The sequence below is a fragment of the Zosterops lateralis genome (assembly GCF_965231275.1).
Source record: "Zosterops lateralis genome assembly, chromosome: 1".
Classification (NCBI taxonomy): Eukaryota; Metazoa; Chordata; class Aves; order Passeriformes; family Zosteropidae; genus Zosterops; species Zosterops lateralis.
Genome location: NC_139762.1, coordinates 136,142,123 through 136,162,883, shown reverse-complemented (window position 1 = coordinate 136,162,883; position 20,761 = coordinate 136,142,123). Strand labels below are relative to the sequence as shown.

At 39.6% G+C, this 20,761-nt stretch overlaps 1 protein-coding gene and 1 long non-coding RNA gene across 4 annotated transcripts in view; one reads left to right on the top strand and one right to left on the bottom strand.

The window, feature by feature from the left end:
• LOC310908495 overlaps window positions 1-20,761 on the top strand; it is a 199,142-nt gene that overhangs the window by 157,167 nt on the left and 21,214 nt on the right. The gene's annotated exons all lie outside the window — the stretch shown is intronic.
• The window catches only part of TRAPPC9 (trafficking protein particle complex subunit 9), a 457,546-nt gene that overhangs the window by 432,956 nt on the left and 3,829 nt on the right, over window positions 1-20,761 (bottom strand). For 2 of the 3 annotated variants that reach the window (XM_083859528.1, XM_083859527.1), the window contains exons 3-7: window positions 12,396-12,541; window positions 10,142-10,270; window positions 6,320-6,346; window positions 5,016-5,137; window positions 3,212-3,337 (exon numbers count right to left, since the gene is read on the bottom strand). In XM_083859528.1, the coding sequence (XP_083715654.1) occupies window positions 3,212-3,337; window positions 5,016-5,137; window positions 6,320-6,346; window positions 10,142-10,270; window positions 12,396-12,541 (550 nt within the window). The remainder of the gene's footprint in view (window positions 1-3,211; window positions 3,338-5,015; window positions 5,138-6,319; window positions 6,347-10,141; window positions 10,271-12,395; window positions 12,542-20,761) is intronic. The other variant, XM_083859529.1, reaches the window with a different exon arrangement.

Sequence of the window (20,761 nt, the reverse complement as noted above, 5' to 3'; positions counted from 1 at the left end):
AAGAAGAAAAAATTAGGAAAAAACCCACACAGATACTCCAAGTAATTAATTCTGGGAAGATGGCAGCAGGCTATTCTGCAGCACCTATAAACACCTCTCCTGACCTCACAAATTCATAAAAGCTTAACGCCTGTAAAGTGGCGGCAAAAAAGCCACCACCTGAAGCACAGCATTATTTCCACCTGGTTAATTTTTATTTAACTGCTCTACCAGACAAAGATACAACTGCACTTGGAAAGGCTGTAGGTCACTATCCAGTTAATGGAGGCAGGTTTTTTCTCAGGCTGGTTTCAAGTCAGACTGTCAAAGAATGCAGCTTTTTATTTGTTTTTTAATTATTCCTTACTACATTAAAATTTTATAATCTCACTTTCTCTGTAATTACAATTTACAATTTATTCCTCATAATTGGATGCAAAGTTATGTTTTATTACCCTGCAGCTCATCAGAAAATACCAATTACATGATATTACTAGACTGACTATGAAACTGAATTTATGGATAGGAACTGTTTTTTTCTGTTTGTAAGTCTTACACTTTAACCTGTGAGGTGCTTTTTCTGCTGCAGAGTATTGGTTGTGCGGATGTTCTATTTACCTACAAATGAAAAGCACTGTCCTACAGTTTATTCCATCAGCTATCACAGGATGACTCCTCCCCTGAGTTCAGTCCAAATTATAAATACAACTCTTATTTGTTTTCATGCTTTATACAGCAAATCTTAATTACATACAATTCCCAACCATACCTCTCTTAATGGAAAATGCATTTCCTAGCCCTGGAAAGATTATCCTTCTGTTGTTTCACATAATAATGCCAAGTTGCTCTCCAGCCAGGCAGAGATCCCAGTCTGTACTGGTTTGGGCTGTACTGGTTGCAGGTTCACTGGCAGCTTATATCAGAGTGTGCTTTTCATGTTGCCAGGCTTTGTACTTGTGTATCATTAGGCAATACAAATCAAATATTGAAGTGGCAAGTACTTTGCCAGTCACTGAGTGCTGGGACTTAGGGCTTTTCCTTTGGTTTCTTTCTCTCATGGAATTTTGTCCCCTCTGTTGCTAAGAGACAATAAAGACCAGTACTTAAGAGTGCCAAAGAAATGGCCAAGGCCAAGAAGGGTGCAGCTGGCTCCTCTCTTACCTAGGGGTTTTCTCTTTGGGAAAGGCAAAGATACCAAGAGATTTTGGTCAGGGGATGAGGGGCTGGGCTCAGCTCCTCTTGCTCTCAGCACTGAAGGAGAGACAGGCTGCAGTCTCTGTGGGAAGAATTCACTACCACTGCAGGGTTCTGGCTCCTGCTGTCTTCTGCTACTGTGAAGGGAGTTTTGCTCATTAGATCAGCTGGTGAACTGGGACCTTATCAACACCTGGTCTGCCCGGAAAGGCCCTCACCACCTACTTGGGTACCTCAGGAGAAGCCAGCACAGTGACTCTCTCCCCCTTCCAGAGAGCAGTTGTTATACACACCAGTAAAGAACTATTGCTCCTTTACCCATGTCTTTGCCTGAAAACCCCAGATTTTCAGAGTTATTATAATTTGGAGGGAAGGGGTGATGAATTGCTGTGTGAAGTCAGGGTGTTATTGGCCCCACCACGATTCATCAGCTCTGAGGGCTGCCAGCAACCTCCTAGGAAAGGCTGAAGAATAATTAGGGAGACGGGTTAATCAGAGGTGTCTTGAAAAAGCAAAAACGTTTAATTAAAGAGAAAATAACAAACTATACAGAACAAAAGAATAAAAGCCATCCACCGTGCAGGGAGGTCCCTTGCACCTGCTAAGACACCCTGAAAAAGCCTCAAAAGACTCTGTGCTCTCTCTTAAGTATTCAAAGATCAAGGAGAGATTTTTGGCTTGCTGACCAACAGAAAATAGCCACATTCCTTGAGGAACAGCTAAAGGGTCCAACAGGTGCCCTTCTCTTGGGACTGGGCCAATTACAGTGAGAAGAGCTTAGAAGTTTCTAGTTTTTCTTCCTTAAATGTTCAGGGGGTGAGGTTTAAACTCTTTTCCTAATATGGGAACACTTGCTCGGGTGTGGGGGTGTACTGCAACAAAGGGGGGTCACATTTTCTTATTCCAAGGGAGGTTCTTGCCTTCCTTGTCAGATACCTGGCTATCAAACCAAGATCTTCTGGGTCTTACAGTTTTCCTCTGGTAAAAAGTGGAAGTTGCAATACCCAGTGGTGTCAGGGAGAACAGGATTCTTCTCTTAATGGCACTAACTGCTTCCAGAAAAAGAAACAACAAATATTGGAGTTTGCAGGCAGCAGCACCAGAACGAGAGGATGGGTGAACAACAAAGGGTGCAGAACTGCCAGCAAAAAAAACAGGTTGCAGAATTAAAGAGAAGGCCTTTAGCACTACAAGGATTATGGCAATTAAGGCATAACAAGATTGATGATTTTTATGATAGCTTATCAATTAATTACTGTCTCATTTATGCTTTGTTAGAAAATTGATTCCACAGAAAGGATTCTTTGCAAATGAAAGAAAGTATTCTACCTCCCTCATAAATCTGCTGTCCCTGTCTGGGCCTAACAAGGTCAATGGTGGGAACTTAAACTGCTCATCTTACCAAGATGTAATGAGCAAAAACCAAAAACCAGTGAGTTTATCAGTTCTTTCAACCACAGCAATTTCTCTGTGAGCAGTGACACTAAACTTGAGACACTGCTCAAATGTTAATGTTATTTTGTGACGATGCTGAGCACTTTTCACACAGTTCCAAACTTCGACTTACCCCCGAATTCCTTTCTGATTTGGCTTAAGACTTTGCACTACACAACAAAGATTCAGTTGATTAAGAACACTAATCAGACCCTTCAGCTCACTCTGCAACAGGCCATTCCTGATTTGCTCACTTTCACTGAATGAGATGCAATCAAGAAAATTTTAAAAATACACTGCAGGGCAGTCCCAGGCAGCTGTTTTTCCCTAGTACAGCATCACAAGAGAACAACAATGGGATTTTTTTACTTTCACAAGGGAGAAGGAGCAACAGAATTTAATCTCATACTCAGTCCTCATGGTTTTGGATGAACTCTCAATACCTCGTAACCCAGACTCACAGATGTGAAAATCCTCAGAAGTCAAGCTCTAGTCAGAAGGAAGGCAGTGGTAGAGAAAATAAACTGGAGTCTCCTGAATCTAAGTAACTTGAATTATATTCTGTCAAATGACAAGAGAAAAGTAACTGGACTTTCCAACTGACCTGGCGAAGGTTGATATAAACTGCATTTTGCAGAAACTCAGAGGCTTCCATGCTCCTCTTCTGCATCGCCAGGACTCTCACAGCCTTCACACAAGCTTCCAGTTCAATCACACCAGCATTCTTGTACTTGGAGAGGGAGAAAATTAAAATGATATTGAAGTATTGCACCTGTTAGATTTTATAAGCATTCCTGCTCAGCACATAAATCAGCTCTCACATCCTCCAAACCCAGAAATTCCTTAATGCCAATGACTACACTATTAAATTATCAACCTATGACCAAGTGAAAATCAAGGTGTCATCTAAAATAATATTATGCAAAACAGCTGTTTTCAGCCTTTTCACTCACTGCTCCCATTTTGAGCCAGAGCACAGCTTCAGTCTGAGAGTTCAGACAAGGAGAAAATCTGGGAATATTGGAACCATTTGGGATAAGCTCATATAAATGGTTGGTTGTGGGTCCTGCATCTCCAAATTCTACCTTTACGATGCAAATACTTTTATTACTGCATCCATTTTCTCTTTCGTTAAAACAATATTCCTGATGACAAGAGAATTAGGAACCAATCTGAGTGTTCCAGTATCTGTTTGCAAAACCTTTGCTGTAAATGACTGTAGAGTGATTTAGCTTGCTTAAGGAAGCTAAGGAGACACTGCAGATGTGCATTGAAGTGTGTGTGCTCAGGTAACAAACAGGCAATTTTCCAGCCAATCTGATCTGGTGATTTCTTCATACAACACTGACACTGGGTATTTAATTTGGCCCACTTCTTGCTGAAGTTAATCTCTCTTCAGGTATTTAGATTTGAAAATCAATGGGGAAAGGAAAGCTCAGTAACAAAATACAAGAGTCACGCCAGCAAAGGTGTCACATATTCCTCTCTCATGCATTCATATTACTAAAAGCAAATCACTGGAGATTGAATCTATTTTAGAAGGCGCTACAAAAGCTTTTTCAGCTGAGTGAGAACATAAAAAATATGCAGAAAGTGCTGCTTCCTCAGCATTAGAGCAGTTACTCCACAGGTCTGGAACAGACAGAAGGTAACTGTGCTTTTCTTGAAGGGTTATAAATCAGTCCTGACACAAAACCCTTAGTTATTTCAAGTGAATCTGCAGTGAAGCACAGTTATTACTTGCTGAGAACACAGTGCATATTATAAATAATCAAAATATAAATATCCTGCCTTAAGCCCAAGAAAGTCCAATAATTTTATCCTCCCAGAGACATCACACTCTTTCTAGATGAGCAGTGTAGCCTTAAGGTGACATTAAAAAGCTGAATGCATCTTTGACAGTTATTGTTTCACTGATGGGTTCTAATTTATCTGACACTATGCCCAGAACTATCACCTTTCATTGCTCCTCATCATAAATTAACTCATGCACACAATTGAGTTTGTTTCACTTGGAAAGCCTCCCTTCAACATGGACATGAAAATGCCTGTAATAAATATTTACAAGCTTAGTCCAAAGGTATTTTATCAAACAAGAGAAACACCTGAAATTAAAAAGTGATAAAATAACTCCACTGCAATACAATTAAACTTATCTTTACTGTTGATGTGGACCCTGAGCCACTATATTCACAGTACAAAAAAATTCTTTTTCTTTTCCTATTATGATTGCAGACATTAAGCTCCTTTTCCATCTCGAGCTCCCAGCACAAAAACCTAAAAACTGCTCCAGTAGAGCTGGAACCTGTTTTACAAACCTCACTTTAAAAGGTCCTCCAAAACCAAAGCCTCAGCAGTTCACTGTTGAAAAGAACTTAAGGTGTTTATTTGAAAATAACCAGGATTACCTTGCCATAGTAAGAAATGGCTTCTTTATATTTTTCTATGATGTCTTCAGGGCTCAGGCAGTTTTTGGCACGTCCTATCTCAGCACTGGTATCTGCATTTATCCCATTGGAAGTCAGAGCACCTGGAACAGAACAGGGTCAGAAATGAGCACAAGGACCCTTGGCAAATGCTAAATATATAAAAAGCAAGCTAGAGTATGCTAGGTTTGACACAGAATACACAAAGTACACTTGTCCTACCAAGAAAGAAAGGAAATTATCTTTCATTTAGTAAAAAATGATGATTTTGAGCACTTATCTGAATGTTTAGACTATGAATAAAAATATAGATTGCTAAAATTATATCATGGCCACATCTGAACAGATGATTTAAATCTTTGAGCTATTCCTGCTTCTACTTATAACTGTGTTTCTAAAGCATACCTTAGTGAGAAAAAAAAAAGGTTCAGACAAAAATGTAAGAAATTAGTTTTATTATATAAGAAAGAAGGCAAGAGACAGAAAGGATCTATATTAGGGATAAGAATTTGAAACAGATGCCAAGGAATCTGGGGTATTAGAAAGGACATGAAAATTTTATTGTTAGAATTTGATTTTATTGAGGAGTTAATACAATAGAAGTGAAAACACATCAAAGGTTTGGCAAGGCTTGATACCTTCCTATGTATTACCTAATCTGTAGCATTATACTGTAATTTATTTAAGATTATACAGTAATTTATTTCTCCAAGAGGTTTCTCGCTAAAATGGCAACAAAAAAATCTGTGTTTCAGAGCTGGCCCTAACTGTCAATAGACAGTTAAAAAGTACTGTGAAAGGCATTTCTGAATATACTGAGAGAGTAAAATGAACGTTTCTTTACATACTTAAATGTTAAGGGAATTTTTTAAATATGTTTATTAATCTTAAAGAATCAGACCAAGCACATCTGGAAGTTAAGAGTATTTTTATGGAAATGAAAGATGTTTGTTCATGATGACTGAGGGAGCACCATAATACTACAGAATTACCTACAACCACTCTGGTTGGACACTTCAAAAATACTTTAAAATCCTCTTTAAAATACTCATGGAAAGAAATCCTGTTGATTAGAATTTATGGAGACACAATCATGGAACTATAGCATTTATTTTGTGCCAATTACCCTTCAGTCTCTGTAATTTTTCAAGATTTATAGCCAAAAACTGAAGCATCAGGGATCACTACTAGTTTTGGCAAGTGGCAATAGCTATCTATATACAATTGCAAAACACATCAAGTAATACAAGAAAAAAACTTTGGAAACATGCAGGAAAATAATGTACCTGGATCAATGAGAACTTCTTGTGCCCCTAAAAGGAGGAACAAAAATGATTTTTTTCAGCCTTAAATAGAGCCAGCAAAGTAAGTTCTTATAGTGTTTTATAACATCAGGCTTGAACAAAATCATCAGTTTTATCAGGATTATCACTGCTATTGTGAAGGACTGCCAATTATAATTCAAGTAGTCATCATATGTTAAATTTAATTTTGTTAATAAATAAAGTTCCAATGAGCTCTAAGACACACTAAGAAGAATTTCAGAATTTTCAGTTGTATAATTTAAAGCCACATCTTTTCTCCTTTATCTTTATTGTTTTGGTTATCAAGTTTCCATTACACTCCACTTAGTGCCAGGACCTACAGTACTTAAATCTCCTTGTGGGAGCTCATTTAATCTTCACAATACTCTAGAATAACATTTCCAAGGAATTTTATCCCTTTTAATTGTCATTAATTTCTCTCCATCGAATTTTCTGAATAATTGAGTCATGTCAACCCAATAAGCCAGACTGTCCATGACAGAGTTGCCAAGAGAACTGCAAAGTTGGATTACCAGGGATGGAACATCCCGTTGCCCTAGACTTTGGTTAAACATGGCAATAAAATGTTCATATCAAGGTTAAGCAGTCAAAAACAATTATTTTATCAGCAAGACAGACCCTCTCTTCAGGTGATTTGCCAGAAGACAAGTGAGGCAGAGATTTAGATCTAGACCCAAATATACACCAACACTTCACTTAGGTGTCATAAATCTGGGGAAAGAGGAAGGTCAGGCAACAAAATCAAGATCTTAGAACTCCCAACAAATAAAATCTAGATTTTGGAGAAATCCAAAGTAGCCAGTGACCTAAGCACAAAGCAAATCCAGACTCATCTTGTCTGACATATAAATCTGACAGATCCAGATTTCCTGGCCAGGAGGAACTGAGCAACTCAGAATCTCCGTTTACACTGAAGGCTGCAGAGACACATCCACCAATTCAAGGGGCCACAGCCTAAACCTGCCCCCATACAAACAAAAGGGTTTGGATACCTGAGAAGTCACAGAATGGTTTGGGAAGGGACCTTAAAAACCATCAAGTTCCAACTCCCTGTCCATAGGCAGGGGGCACTTTCCACTAGAGCAGACTCCTCAAAAACCTCATCCAACCTGACCCTGAACACCTCCAGGGATGGGCAGCCACAGCACAGAGCAGAAGCTCATTTGTATTTGGAGCTTTCTTTCCAAACTTGTTTCTGCATAAAGCAGACAACCCCATTTGCTGAGCAGGCAGATCCTTTGCTGTAGCCTAAAAATGCCAAATGATGGAAATCACAAGGGATTCCAGAGAAAGATGTTTCTCTTGGCTGGATCTGGGCAGGAAACTTCATCCTGTGAACTGAAATACAGGCACAAGAAGAGGTGCAATTCCAGGTACAAGAAGAAGCACTAAAGGTAACTCTCACATCTACCTGCCTCAAAATCAGGCACAAATATCAGTTCCAAATGTGGCGTTTCTTGATTTGTGAAGAATTTGGAAACCGTTTTTTTTCTGGCTTTATCCCACAGAAAGATACAGTGGAATTTGTTCCCCAGATTAAGCACTGCCTTCACAAAATCAATTATAGGGAAAGAGACTATAACTAAAGGTGCGGTTTGAAAAGATTTCAAATGAAAGGCATTGCAGAGTCAGGAAGAGGTAAAAAAAGAAACTTTCAGGAAACTTTGTAGGAAAATGACATCACAGCAACAGCTGTTTGGCCAGAGAGAGCTCAGCAGTTCACACCTCAAAACACAGAGATCATAACTACAGTTAAGGAACAGTATCTAATGGGCCACAAAGTAATATTTTTGTTTACAAAGGATGACAAAAAAATCTGTAATCAGTTTTTCTTCACAGAAAAATCCTTTGAAAAATACTGTCATATGAAACTACAACATTTTTAAAATACAATTATACTAACAACATTGCAAACTGGACTTTATGAAATACAAGACAACTTAAATAGAGATTACCCAGCAGTAATATACCCAAAGTATACTCAATTATTCTGATAGCTCTGACTTATTTGTTACCTTCTTTAGTAATCAGAAGTACCCATGACAAACAAACAGACTGCAACATCTCCTGATAAATATTCATTGAAAAGTAGACAAAGATCACTAACCAGGTGAAATTGTGACAGCCAATGCAAAATGCATTCATAGGTCATGGGACCAAATGCACAGATTTTAATGTCTAGATATTTTATAAAAATTAGTACTCTGTCCTGAAATAAGGTAATTTTACTATCACAATTATGTGATTTCAATACACACAGTTCATAATAAAGGTAATACAAAGCAAGTGCTCACTACTAGATTGTGACTTATAAAAAAATAAAGATGGGTGGTTGCTTCTTTTAGATGAAGGGATTAATTTTGACCACATTCCACACAAGAGAATTTAACACCAGCACTTAAACCCAGCTATGTTTCAGTCCTGAGTGAAGACATACAAAGCAGCAGCTGTGCTGGGTTATCCCAAAGGCCCCTGTAGCTCACACTGAGCAATGCATTTTCATTTCCCCACCCCAGCCCAGCCTCTGCTGAAAGCCACAGAACCCTGCAGGAGCTGTAACACTGTGTCACAGGTGTCAGGGTATGTGACAGCCTCATCTGCACAACCACAAAGGAGCAGAGAGGATCAGTGACCATCAGCTGAACCTCAATAAGCACATCAGAGCCACCAGAGCTGTGTGGGGTGAAGCCCAGCAGCTCAGTTACACCAGCAGCCCTCTGAATCCCCTCACACACAGGCTGGGGGGTCACTCCCTACAGGGATATGGGACTCATTGTAGGGAAAGAACATCTTGGGATTGGACAAGATTGCTTGTGGGGTGTAGGGGACGAGCTAAGACAAGGAGAAGGAGGGACTGAGGCAGTTTAGGAACAAGCATGGAAAAACAGAGGCGAGTGCATGTGTGTGTGTTGGTCTAAGCACCAACAACTGGAATGAGCTCTGGGTCTCACCCTTGTGGGTTGAGGTGCCAGCACCTGGTGCAGCCCAGTGCAGCTCCTGGCTAGACTGAGGCTGTCTGTGTGTTCCCTGTGTGCTCCTCCAGGCCTGCTGGGAATTCCTGCTCAGCCTCCTGTGTACCTGGACCTGGGGACATGGAGCTGCAGCAGCCTTGCCTCTCTCACACACACCACCAGATCTGGTAACTCTGAACGGCAAGGAGTTCCATGTCATACCTGTAGGCTGGATAAAGAGTAACTCCTCTCATCTGCTTCTCCATCTGCTAAGCTCTGTTTGATGTCCTCCAGTTCTTCTCTTGAAAGGAACACTGAACCTTTGTTCCCTACCCATCCCTTTCCACAATGTTCACTGTACTACAGACTGCTCTCAGATTTCTCCTCAACCACCTCTTTTGCAGTCCAAGAGTTCAGAAAAAGTATACTAAACCTTAAAAAATGTGTTGGTTTATTAGCATTTCATTAACAAAAATCTATTTATTACTCGTTGACCTTAGAATAGCAAAAAAAATCTGAATAAAATGTACCCAACTTAATTCTTCTTAATATATGCAGCTCTGCCAGATCATATTTTATGAAAACTGTCTGCATCTCCTCCAGCAAAATTCAAACAAACAAAGACACTACTAACAATCAGATTAAGAAATCAAAGGCTTTGCAATTCTATGCAAAGCACATGTGTTGACATTAACACCAAAACAGAAAAGTAATTGCAAAAATCTGAAAAAAAAACCCAACGAATTCTTCTCCAAACCTCTCTCCTCTGAAGGGAGAAGGTTTCAGATGTTTAGTGGTGGCAAACAGAATAAAACTGAAATGCCCTCCTTACCTGGCCTGTGCCTGTTTCCTGCCTCAGCAGAAAGAGAACCTCCTTGAGCCCTGCGAGACCCAATTTTACCCCCAGTGCCACCTGGGTAGTGATAGATGACAGATGCTGAGCACAACCCCTCCAGGGCAGCTGCAGAGAAAAGGAAAAAAGCCAACAGATTAGTAGAGATATTTGGAAGAAGTGAAGTACCTTGTGGTAAAGTCCATTTCCACAAACAAAATATGCCTGAAATAGGAGGTCGAATGACAAAAGCCTCAGAAAATTCTGATATGGTCAATGTGCTTTTCATCTCTGTATTCACCCTCAGAGCTCTCATTGCCCCAACCCTTCTGAAAGAATCTGCAGGAGTAAGAACTTGACACAGTATAGGAAGCCCACATGAAAAGCATTTAATTCAACTGGATGTAATTCCATAATACCAGGTAAGATGCCAAGAGAGCTGACCAAGGTAAGACCAGTCTCTCATCACCTCCAACAGATTCATGCCCATTGGTTTCTAGAGGCTGGGAAAAGGGAAACGTCACCTTCTTTGAGAAGGAAATACCAGCACAGATTGAGCAACATCAGCTCCCTGAAGAGGCTACACAGAAACCCTGCTGGAAGCACATAAAGTGAAAGAAGGCGTCTGTGAACAGCACACATCGATTTGTTGAGGATAAATCAGCCTTTGGCAACCTCCCTGCCTCCTATGAGGAGAGGATAAGCTCAGTGGACAAAGGGACAGCAGTGGATGTTGTGTATTTTGGCTTTCAAAACATCTGTGGACACAGTCTCCTACAGAATGCTTGCAGTCAAATCCAGAGGACTGGGATAGCTGGCTGATAAAGAGGTGGAAAATCAACTGGACAGCCAGATTCAAAGGCTTGTGACCAGCCAAATGGCTGGCAGTGATGCCCCTCAGGGGGACAATACTCCACAATACTCCAGCAGCCTTCATTAACTGCCTGGATGATTGCACAGAGCACACCCAGAAACTTCTTGGGTAACACCAAACTGGGGGGAACAGTAGGGCAGGCCCTCAATGCAGAGAGAACTTGCCAGGCTGGGGATAGGGGTTGGCAGGAGCCTCATCCCAAAGCAAGGTCATCCAAAGGGTCAGGGGACTGGAGTTCCTGGCATAGGTGAAGCAGAGAGAACAGGGCTTGCTCAGCCTTCCAGAGGCCAAAGTTTGATGTTCCTGCTGCCTTTAAAGCACCCAGTAGGAAGTAGGGAAGAGATGGAGGCAGGTGCTTCTCAGAGGTGCAGTGACCAGGTGAGAGCCAACACAAGTGGACACAAGAAATTCTGCTTTAAGATAAGACCAATTTATGTTTTGTTGTTGAGTTTTTTCAAATTACAATCAGCAAAATGTTAGAGCAGGTTGCTCAAAGACTGTACAACTTCCATCATTAAATATACCCAAAATTCAAGTGGACAGGTCCCTGAACAACCTGGTTTAACTGGATGTGATGTAAGCAGGAGATCAGACTTACAGACTTATCAAGTTAATTGGATTAGAAGAGTCCTCTGGAGGTCTAGAAGTAGAATTTGAGGAATCCTGAGCCATTTAAGTTTTTGGAATTATAGAAGGAAAGAAGTGAGAGGTCAAAAGGTGTTAAGGTTTTCATAGTATGTAATCCACAGGGCCATTAGGAAGATAAACGAGTTTCCACGTGGAATGAGAAAGATAAAAGCAGAACTGGAGACAGTGATTGTCCAGAAAGGGTATGAAATTTAGAAGCAGAAATTGTGCTCAAAGACCATTTGTTTGGCAAATAAATAACAAAAAACAAGTATGAAAGAAAAAGGAAGGCAAGAATGGAGGCAATCAGAGGGGAAAATGCAAATCCTAGGACCTAATATGAAAGGAAATTATGCCAGTGGAAGTTTAACACTTGCAGCTTGGAGAGATGTAAAGGCAAAAATCTTTTTCCAACAGTCCTGAGTGGACACCCATAGGAAATATTTTTAAAACATTTATACAACACAATGAATCGAAATAAAATACTTTCCAAGGAATCATGAAAATATCAGACCAAATTTTTTTGAAGTACACGCTTTACTACAATAACACAATTTATCCTGTTTAGGTTTTCCTAAACACATTCCTTTCTTATGCCTTACTGACCGATTTTTGCTTCAACTTAATTCCTCCTCACACCCTATACCCAGATTTTGGCCACTAAAATCACTCCTACTTTTCACAACACCTGAGGAAATTACAGAGGATAATTTGATTTATTCAGGCTCAGCTACTGCCACCACCCAATCCTACCTCCAAGCCAGAGGAAGTCGTTGACTGAGCGCAGGAGCTCCACTGCCATGTGATAGTGCACCAAGGAATCCTGTAGCATTCCAGCCTGCAGACACAGATCTCCCACGTGCTTCCGCATCCGGCCCTGGCAGCGCTTCTTGTAGTGTCTGTAAAACCAAAGGGGCACCTCAGTTACTGCCTTGTGTGGGGTAAGGAACACCTAAAGTCACTTTTCTTTCCTCCTTAATAGCACATCAGCATTGATTTACTCTCTGCCTCTAAGCAAATATGAATGCTAGCTAACATAATGTGCAAAAGGACCAAACAATTTGAGGATATATTGGAAAAAGGCAATGTACCACACGTTCTGGCTACACAGCATTTATACAGCTACAGTCACTTGCCCTGAAAACCTCCAAAGCAAGGTCCCTGCAGTCTACAGCAAGGATTTGGCTGCCTGTCCATAGCGGATGTGCTGCTTTTTTGCTTTGCCAGTACACCCAAAAGCTCATGGGATGTCTCTTGTGTCAGGGTGATCTCTTGTCCTGCCTTTTTCCTTTCCCTCAGTAGGGGATGGATTCTTCTTGTGCTTCCAGGAAGCTGCTCTTGAATAAATCCCAGAATGAATCTCTCACATTTTGGCTCTGAGCATATTAAAGGTGACCTTTCCAAAATCCTGCTTTGACCTCTCCTCTGCTGGGACCCTCTCCACACCACACGCAGCCCAAAGGTATTGGGGGACTGTCCTGGGTTGCAGTGTAGGATGTCCACAAAGTATTTATTCTATCACCATCTTCATGAACTGTTGAAACCAGGTGGGCTAGTGTTTTCCCAAGCCCCCTGCCTCTTCTGCTAATGGCCTTTGGGGTGTCTTCTGCTAATGGCCCATTAATGCCTGGCCCATGAATCACAGGTAACTCCCTCCAGGGGTTATCTCTGTTAATGGGCCATCAAGGACCCACTTCACACTTCTCATGCTATTGTGAGATGCTCTGCCCAGGGGGAGGTGCCAAGCATTTTCACCTGGATATAAGCTGGTATGTGGGACAGTGCAAGGGCACTTACCCACTGGATTCCCAGAGGACCAGAGCTCCCAGACCTTTCTACAGGATCACTGCTTCAGGAAAGAGCACCTCACCTGGACTGCTTCCACCATCCTGCTCAGGTTGTATTCTGACCCTGTCAGCGATCCTTTGTGTTATTGCATTTATTTTATTTTATTTTTACCTTTTTACCTTTCTTCTTATTAAATTATATCTCTGACTTGGAGCCTCTCATTCGTTTTGCTTTCAAACCACAACAGGGACCAGAATCCCTCAGACCCCTCCAGATCTCACAAACCCCACCCTGCTCCCAGCCCCTTCTTTTAAAGGGATGATGAGTGAAAAGGCACTATCACTTCAGGCAACAGCTGACAGGTTTTCTAGTTCTACTCTTTTTTCACATGTTAAAATAAATGGTGATGTTTCTCCCAAAATGAACAGACAAAGCCTACAGAATATATTCAACAGACACCTTGGTACAGCTTGAAACGGCAACTTGGGCATAAATCTCTGTGATAAAGGCACGGATCCTACTATTTTATTTGGGGTTTTAGTATGTTTCAGCTAAAGAAATGTAACAGATGCAAAGCAAGACACACTGGACTTGGAAAACACCTCATGGTTTAAGTGACAGTCAGAACAACTCTGCTCTCCCAAGTCCATGAATAATCCTCCTGTTGTCCCTCCTGCAAAAGTATTCCCTGGCAAGAATGTCCTTGCGCTATAATTATAAAATTGTTTTATCAGGAAGAAATTTAAGTGTCAACTTAGATATTTTATTAATTTATCTGTGTTACTTTCAATTGTATATCCTGTTGTTCTAACAGTGTCTTGTAAGTACATACAGAGAATTATGCAAGTTTACCTTCCACACATCACAACAAGGAAAAATAGACTCTCATTTCTTTAGACAGCTTAAACTAAAATAAAAGTCTATCAAAAATGAAATTTTATTTAGAAGAATTGCTGCATATATATATTATTTATTGGATACATGAAGTTCAAAGAGTCTGGTAAAAAGACAAAGAATCATCTTGGACTGACATAGTTGCAAACTTTGAGCTTTTAGGAGATGTAGTGAAACACTTTCAATTTAATTAATTTCATCAGAATAGCTGCTGAACAGGTTGCCCAGAGAAGCTGTGGATGCTCTACCCCTGGAAGTGTCCAAGGCCAGGTTGGATGGGGCTTGGAGCAACCTGGGATCGTGGAAGGTGTCCCTGCCCCTGGCAGTGGGGCTGGAACAAGATTATCTTCAAGGTTTGTTCCAGCCTGTGATTTTTTAAAAAGTTACTGAGATTATTTGAACTTAACAACTTTAAATAAAAAAGAAACCCAAAAAAATCCCCCTAGAGTTACACCTATTCTTCAGATGCTGAACTCTTATTCCCTAACGTGACACCTACATATAAGAGGAATGCAAATGTTATGGAATGAAACCGGTTTGGGGACAGTTTTTTTCAAGCAAAGAACTTCCCAGAGGACCCTGGAGATGAAGTGAAATGTCACTGAAATAATCTCCATAAGGCATCTGAACAAACTGTCTGCATGAAGCTTGCAATGTAGAAATTATAAAAGAGGCCCAGAACAGATGAAATATAAGGGCAGGAATAAGGACATTCATTTATTTCCTTTAGATTTGAAGGCAGAAAGGCCAGGAGGAATGGCAGGAATCCAAACAATTAAATGTCACAGGTTTATTTGCCTTCAAGGCTATCAGTTTGGCTTGGGCAGTTTACATCAAAGAGAAGCATCTTTTCAGCCACCAAATAATGTCTCATTCCTTGCAGCTGGTTTGGGAAAAGGAGACTAAGAGAAAGTAACTGATTTATATGAAGTGGGACAGAAATTGAAAAAGAGAAGATACACAGAAGTACAGACAATGGCCTTATAAAAACTAAAGAGAAGAGCTGTGAAAACCAATGTTATTGCCTAGAAAAAAAATGGAAATAATAAAAGGAGACAAGAAATATGTCTCCTATTGCTTCTCTCCATCTGACCATTTACAAATACTTCCTATATAAATATTTGTACTTTTCTCATCTATCACCCCATATTCACAATTGATGCAAAGGTGTTAATGTTAAATGAAGCTCAATACAACTGTTGTTCTTTCATCTTTCAAATGTGTCAGGAATTGAAATATTTGTCTTCTATTTCTCAACAAGCATGAATTTTATAGATCTTTTAAGAACAAAACTGCAAGAAAATCCAAAGTGAAAGTTAAAGCTGCTCTGTATGAACTATGGAAGGGCACCAAATCTTACCAAGATTTCAGTCTGAACTTTGAGTTATAGAAAAATAACTGCATCAAAAAGTTCCTTCATAATCTGGAATCAGCATTGCACAGGAGAGGTTAAATTGGTTATAAATCAGATTTTCCTACTCTCTGCACTCCAGATTGAAAATAACATTGCAAATGTTATATTGCTTTAACTTTTTTTTTTTTTTTTTTTTTTTTTTTAACGTAAGTAGTGGAATTGGAGAATCACAGTTTCCTTACACAGCTATCACTCCTTTCAAAGACACCACTGCTTCCAATTCCCTGTCTCTACACTTTCAAGCAATCTTTACATTTATGAACAAGTTCTTATTCTCAAAACTGTACTTTATGTAAGTGTTCTTCCCAATTTCCCAGCCATCAGATGATTAAGTTCATAAATATGAGTCATACAGCAACGGAAAAGAGATGATGCCTGACTCCTAAATCGGGACCTGATACCAGAACAGCCTCATCACCAGCTCCTCCTGACCTAATTCTGCTGCTGATTTATGCCCACGTCAATATATCTGAAGTTTAAACGCATTTATTCACCCAGACATCAATAAACATTGCTCATAAAAACACTGTTCTTCAAGAAACTCTATTTATAGACATAATTTATTCCTGGTGATGTAGAAATTTACTATTAATTACTCAAAAACTGAATTAATTCCACCTATTTTTAGGCTCTTCAAGGTATTGCCAAGACAGGATCCATCTCTTACAGTCCCTGCAAGTCTTTGCCATCCTCTTGGAAAATACCATCTCACTAATTATAGAGTAAGTTTGTACAAAATAAATGTATAAACTGTCTTGATTAGGCACTCACAATTAAGTACAATAAATTTGATTACTTCAAGTATATCCAAAAAGACAAAATGCAAAGACTTCACTGAAATGAAACCCATTCTCCACAGACAGCAAAACTTAATTTACTTCACATTTGGGAAGCCTATTTTTTTAAAAAAATCCAGTATCAACAACATCAGGTCCTTAAAATCACATCCAAGGACTCACTGTTTCTTCAATGCATCCTGGGGTGCAAATTTAACGGGGAAAAAGTCCTATGTGCCTAGATAGATAGATAGATAGATAGATACGTGTGTGTGTGTGTATATATATAGATATAGATACATGTATAAAATAATGATTGCTCATTTTAATACTGAGCTAGTTTTGCTTCACAGCTTTAGCTGAAGAACCTGGAAGTGAGAAGTTTATACATACCTTCTCTCTGATTTATTTTTTATTAAGACACTGTTTAAATATTTCAGCTCTCTTCTGCTTAATCCTAATCTATTTAGGAACAGAAAACCCATGTAAATTAACAACTACTTCCTCCAGGATAAGAGGACGTTTCTCTAGGCCAGCTCCTTGCAGCACCCTATTCCCCAGAGCAGTTCCTATTAATTTCTCATCTAGAAGATCATTTACAACATTAAATTTCAGAGAAGCAGCTAAAGTCTCCCCCTACAAAGCCCTTCCTGAGTGTGATGCACTCTGAAACGTCCCCAGATGTTTCAGGCAGAGCCCCCTCATGCAGGACCTCCCATGGAATGTTCCTTGGTGTCAGTCACCCAAACTCCTCTTCTGAAGGGCCTCACCACAGGGAAAAATTCCACTGACTACAGAACCAGCTTAAAATCTTCTTATGTAAAGTTATTTGGGTTAATTCTTTACCAAACACACTCTAATATTCACAGGTATCACCACACTCATGACCAATGGCCACTGCTACTACTTCAAATTGGAGGACAATAAATCTGCTCCAGGAACTATGAACTACTCAGAATTTTCTGCCTCATTTGCTCTATAGGATATGTGCTTTATTCTTTCATCTCCAGCTCTTTTCTAGAATCCCAGGATAATTTCATGGAAAATTCAGTGCAACAGAGTTGTATCTCAAGACAGAAATTATTTTCACTACAAACCATCCAGAAACGAGTTTGATGGAATTTCTGGATCCCAAAATTTGGATAAATTTACAAAAACAAGAAACATGCAAAATCAATTCTCAAAAGTGTACTCATGCAAAAATGCTCCAACAAAAATTTCCATCAAGTTCTACTGATTCCAGTTAGCATGCAGAGCTATAAGTATCACCAATCATGACATTATCCAGAAAGAGACACAGCTACTGCCAGGACTTTTGAATTTGGAAATCAAACACAGGCAGCAACAGCTTCATGGCTTTGGAGTTTAAAAAAATACAGCAAATTCCAGAGGCCAGCAGCCGCCTAAGCAGACTATGTGTGTGTCCTACAACAAAAAAACTCAGCATTGCTCCCAAATATAATTGCCAAACGTGCCAAAAGGGGGCAGCTGCAGTGGTGAGGCTCCAGGCAGCAATTATTTTTGTGTGGACTGAAAAAATAAAGAGAAAAAGCAACACTAAAATAGGCAATGGAGGCGAAGTGGAGAGGCAGGACATGGGGAAAAAAAAGCTAACTACTTTCAAAGATACACAATCACGTCCTACCTTTTTAGACCCAACAACAAACTCACAGGGCAGTATGAGAGAAGAAGGGGAAAAAAAAAACAGAAAGGAACAAAACAGAAATTAGAAAGACAGAGAGAACAGAAAGAAAATTAACAGCGACATACACATACTGAGATCACCAGCTTTGATAAATTAGTGCACAAATCTACAAAAAGATCTACAAAAGACACATCTACAAACAGGGCCCTACATCCTCACCCCTCCACAGGATTAAATGACGCCAATATTAAAAAAAGAAAGAACCTAAAACACAAACTGATGTAAGCAACATTAAAATGAGCTTATCCAAGTAGATTTACAGTCATACTTAGGTATGTTTATTTTTAGCTGAAAACAGAAATAAAATAGAAGACTTAAAACAAATGGGATTTTCAGTATTTCTGGCACATATGTTTCCTAGTTTTCAGTTTGTAGAACGGTTTTATCATGAGAACATGTGTTTCTATTGTTCTCCATCAATCTCCCAGCCTCTACAAATAACTGTCAAGTGCAGCTGATTTCAGAAACTTTTTCAATTATCCTCAGCAGCCCTGTTACCACCTAAATATTTTATCAAATTTACAGCTGAAGAAACAGAAAGAAAAAATAAACCAATTTGCCAAAATCTCCTCTTGGACGAATGCTCCAGGAATTAAACCAAAGTCAGCCACTCAGTCCTACAATTTCTGTTTAACAAGACAACCTTTCTTCAGAATTTTTTAGGACTTAACCCACTATTTTTCATACATGAAGTTTTCTACCAGCCAAAAAAAAGTTGTTCTACACACAAAATTCAGTGAGTTTGTGTATGTTACCATCTCAGTCAGTTCTGGGAATGTGTCTCTCCTGCTCATTACACAAGCAACTTGCAAAAGACAAAAATTATCCTCATTTTTCCCAAGAATTACCTTATTTGAAAAAATAATTCATCTTTCCTATTTATGAACTTTGCATCTTAAAAGAAGCCAATCAATTGGCTTCCATGGCAATTACTACACAACCAGCCTACTGAAAATCTTCTAACTGGATGAGGGAGACAATCAGGTTTATATCTATAGCCCTGATCATCACATAAGTATTAACCTCAATATATGACCAAAAAATACTTGGAGAAGAATACCTTTTAAGATACAAACTATGTTCAGTAGTTTTAATTAGTCTTCCAATCAAAATTACATGGTCCATGTAAATTCTTATTATATTTTCCTTCAATCTATCACCCCAAGAGCTCCAGGTTACAGCTGCACCACACATTTATTAGACCTCTGCTACACACTGCCATTTATCTACAATTTTAAAAGTTATAGGAAAAGATAGGCTTATTTAGCCTAAGTAGGCATCCACAATTACAGCAGCACACACCCCCTCTGCTACAAGGATAGAGCGTCGCTTCTCTGCCGTCTATTTAACAGAGAACACTTGTGCTTTGTAAGTGATTGGTTGCACACTGACAGAGAGGTGGGGATACATTATATACAAAAAATGCAAATAGACAGAAAGTAAATAAAGAAGACCAAGGGACTTTCTTTGCCTTTAACCCTTTAGAAATTTCCACCTGTTCTAGAAAAAACTGTTTCATTTGCACAGTATCATCATGTTTTTATTTCTTTCTATAAAACCATTATGCTGACAGACTCAAAACCAACAAAGTAGCAAAAGTTGTTCTATCAGATGTTCTCATATCTGCTCCCTGCATTCAAAAAACTTTGAGCCCTCCCTGAAAAGAATTATACATCCAACCCTGCAAAACCAGAAACTGGCCTCTATTGAAGAAGGCCCTTCCTAGCCCTGTCTCTCCCTGGAATGCAGGGCTTTCCCTTTATTAGTCACTCTGTCACTACAGAAGGGAATGTGCAAAAATAAAACCCTGTGAACTGCAATCCAAGCAATAAAAAAAAACCTCAGAAGTAATAAAATGCAATGTTATCACCAGCTCACATCCAAAGACTTTGGTTTGAGAGTGAAAGTGAGTTTAATAAATTGATCTCAGTTCAACCTTATTCCATGGACCTGAGTTTTCTGCTTTAGGAGAGGGCAGAGATGCATCAGGCTAAAGGTACCTAGAAAGGTTCCTGTGCAGAGAAGCCAGAAATGTATTTTCATTCAGCTTTCTGAAGTTTTAATGTATAAAGCCTAAGTTTTAAAACAAACAGAAGTACTAACTCCACAGCAAAACAGAACTGAAGAACTTTCTTACTACTGAACTGAAAAATTAGAATATTTAACACCTTTTCCTTGAGCAGTTCAGTGCAGCAAACATTTCAAGCACACCCATTGATCCAGACTTACTGAAAACCTGTTTGGTATTCAAACCTCCCAGCAAGGGTGTGTGCAGAGCTGAGCCAGTAATTAACTCTGGATAAACCCCTGTGTCTACACAGGCAGGGTCACATACTTTCCACTCTGCAAAGAACTGAAGCATCACAGTGAATCTGTTTGAACTCCTCACTGCAACAGCATCAAACACCTGCTTGGAGGTGTGTGGGCACACAGTCTGCTGTCACTCGAGCTCCCCACCAGCTCAGAACTTCACAAGGAGTATTTCCCACTAGTTACAGCAGAGCCACTGCTCAGAAATAAGTCATTTATCTAAGAAACCCAT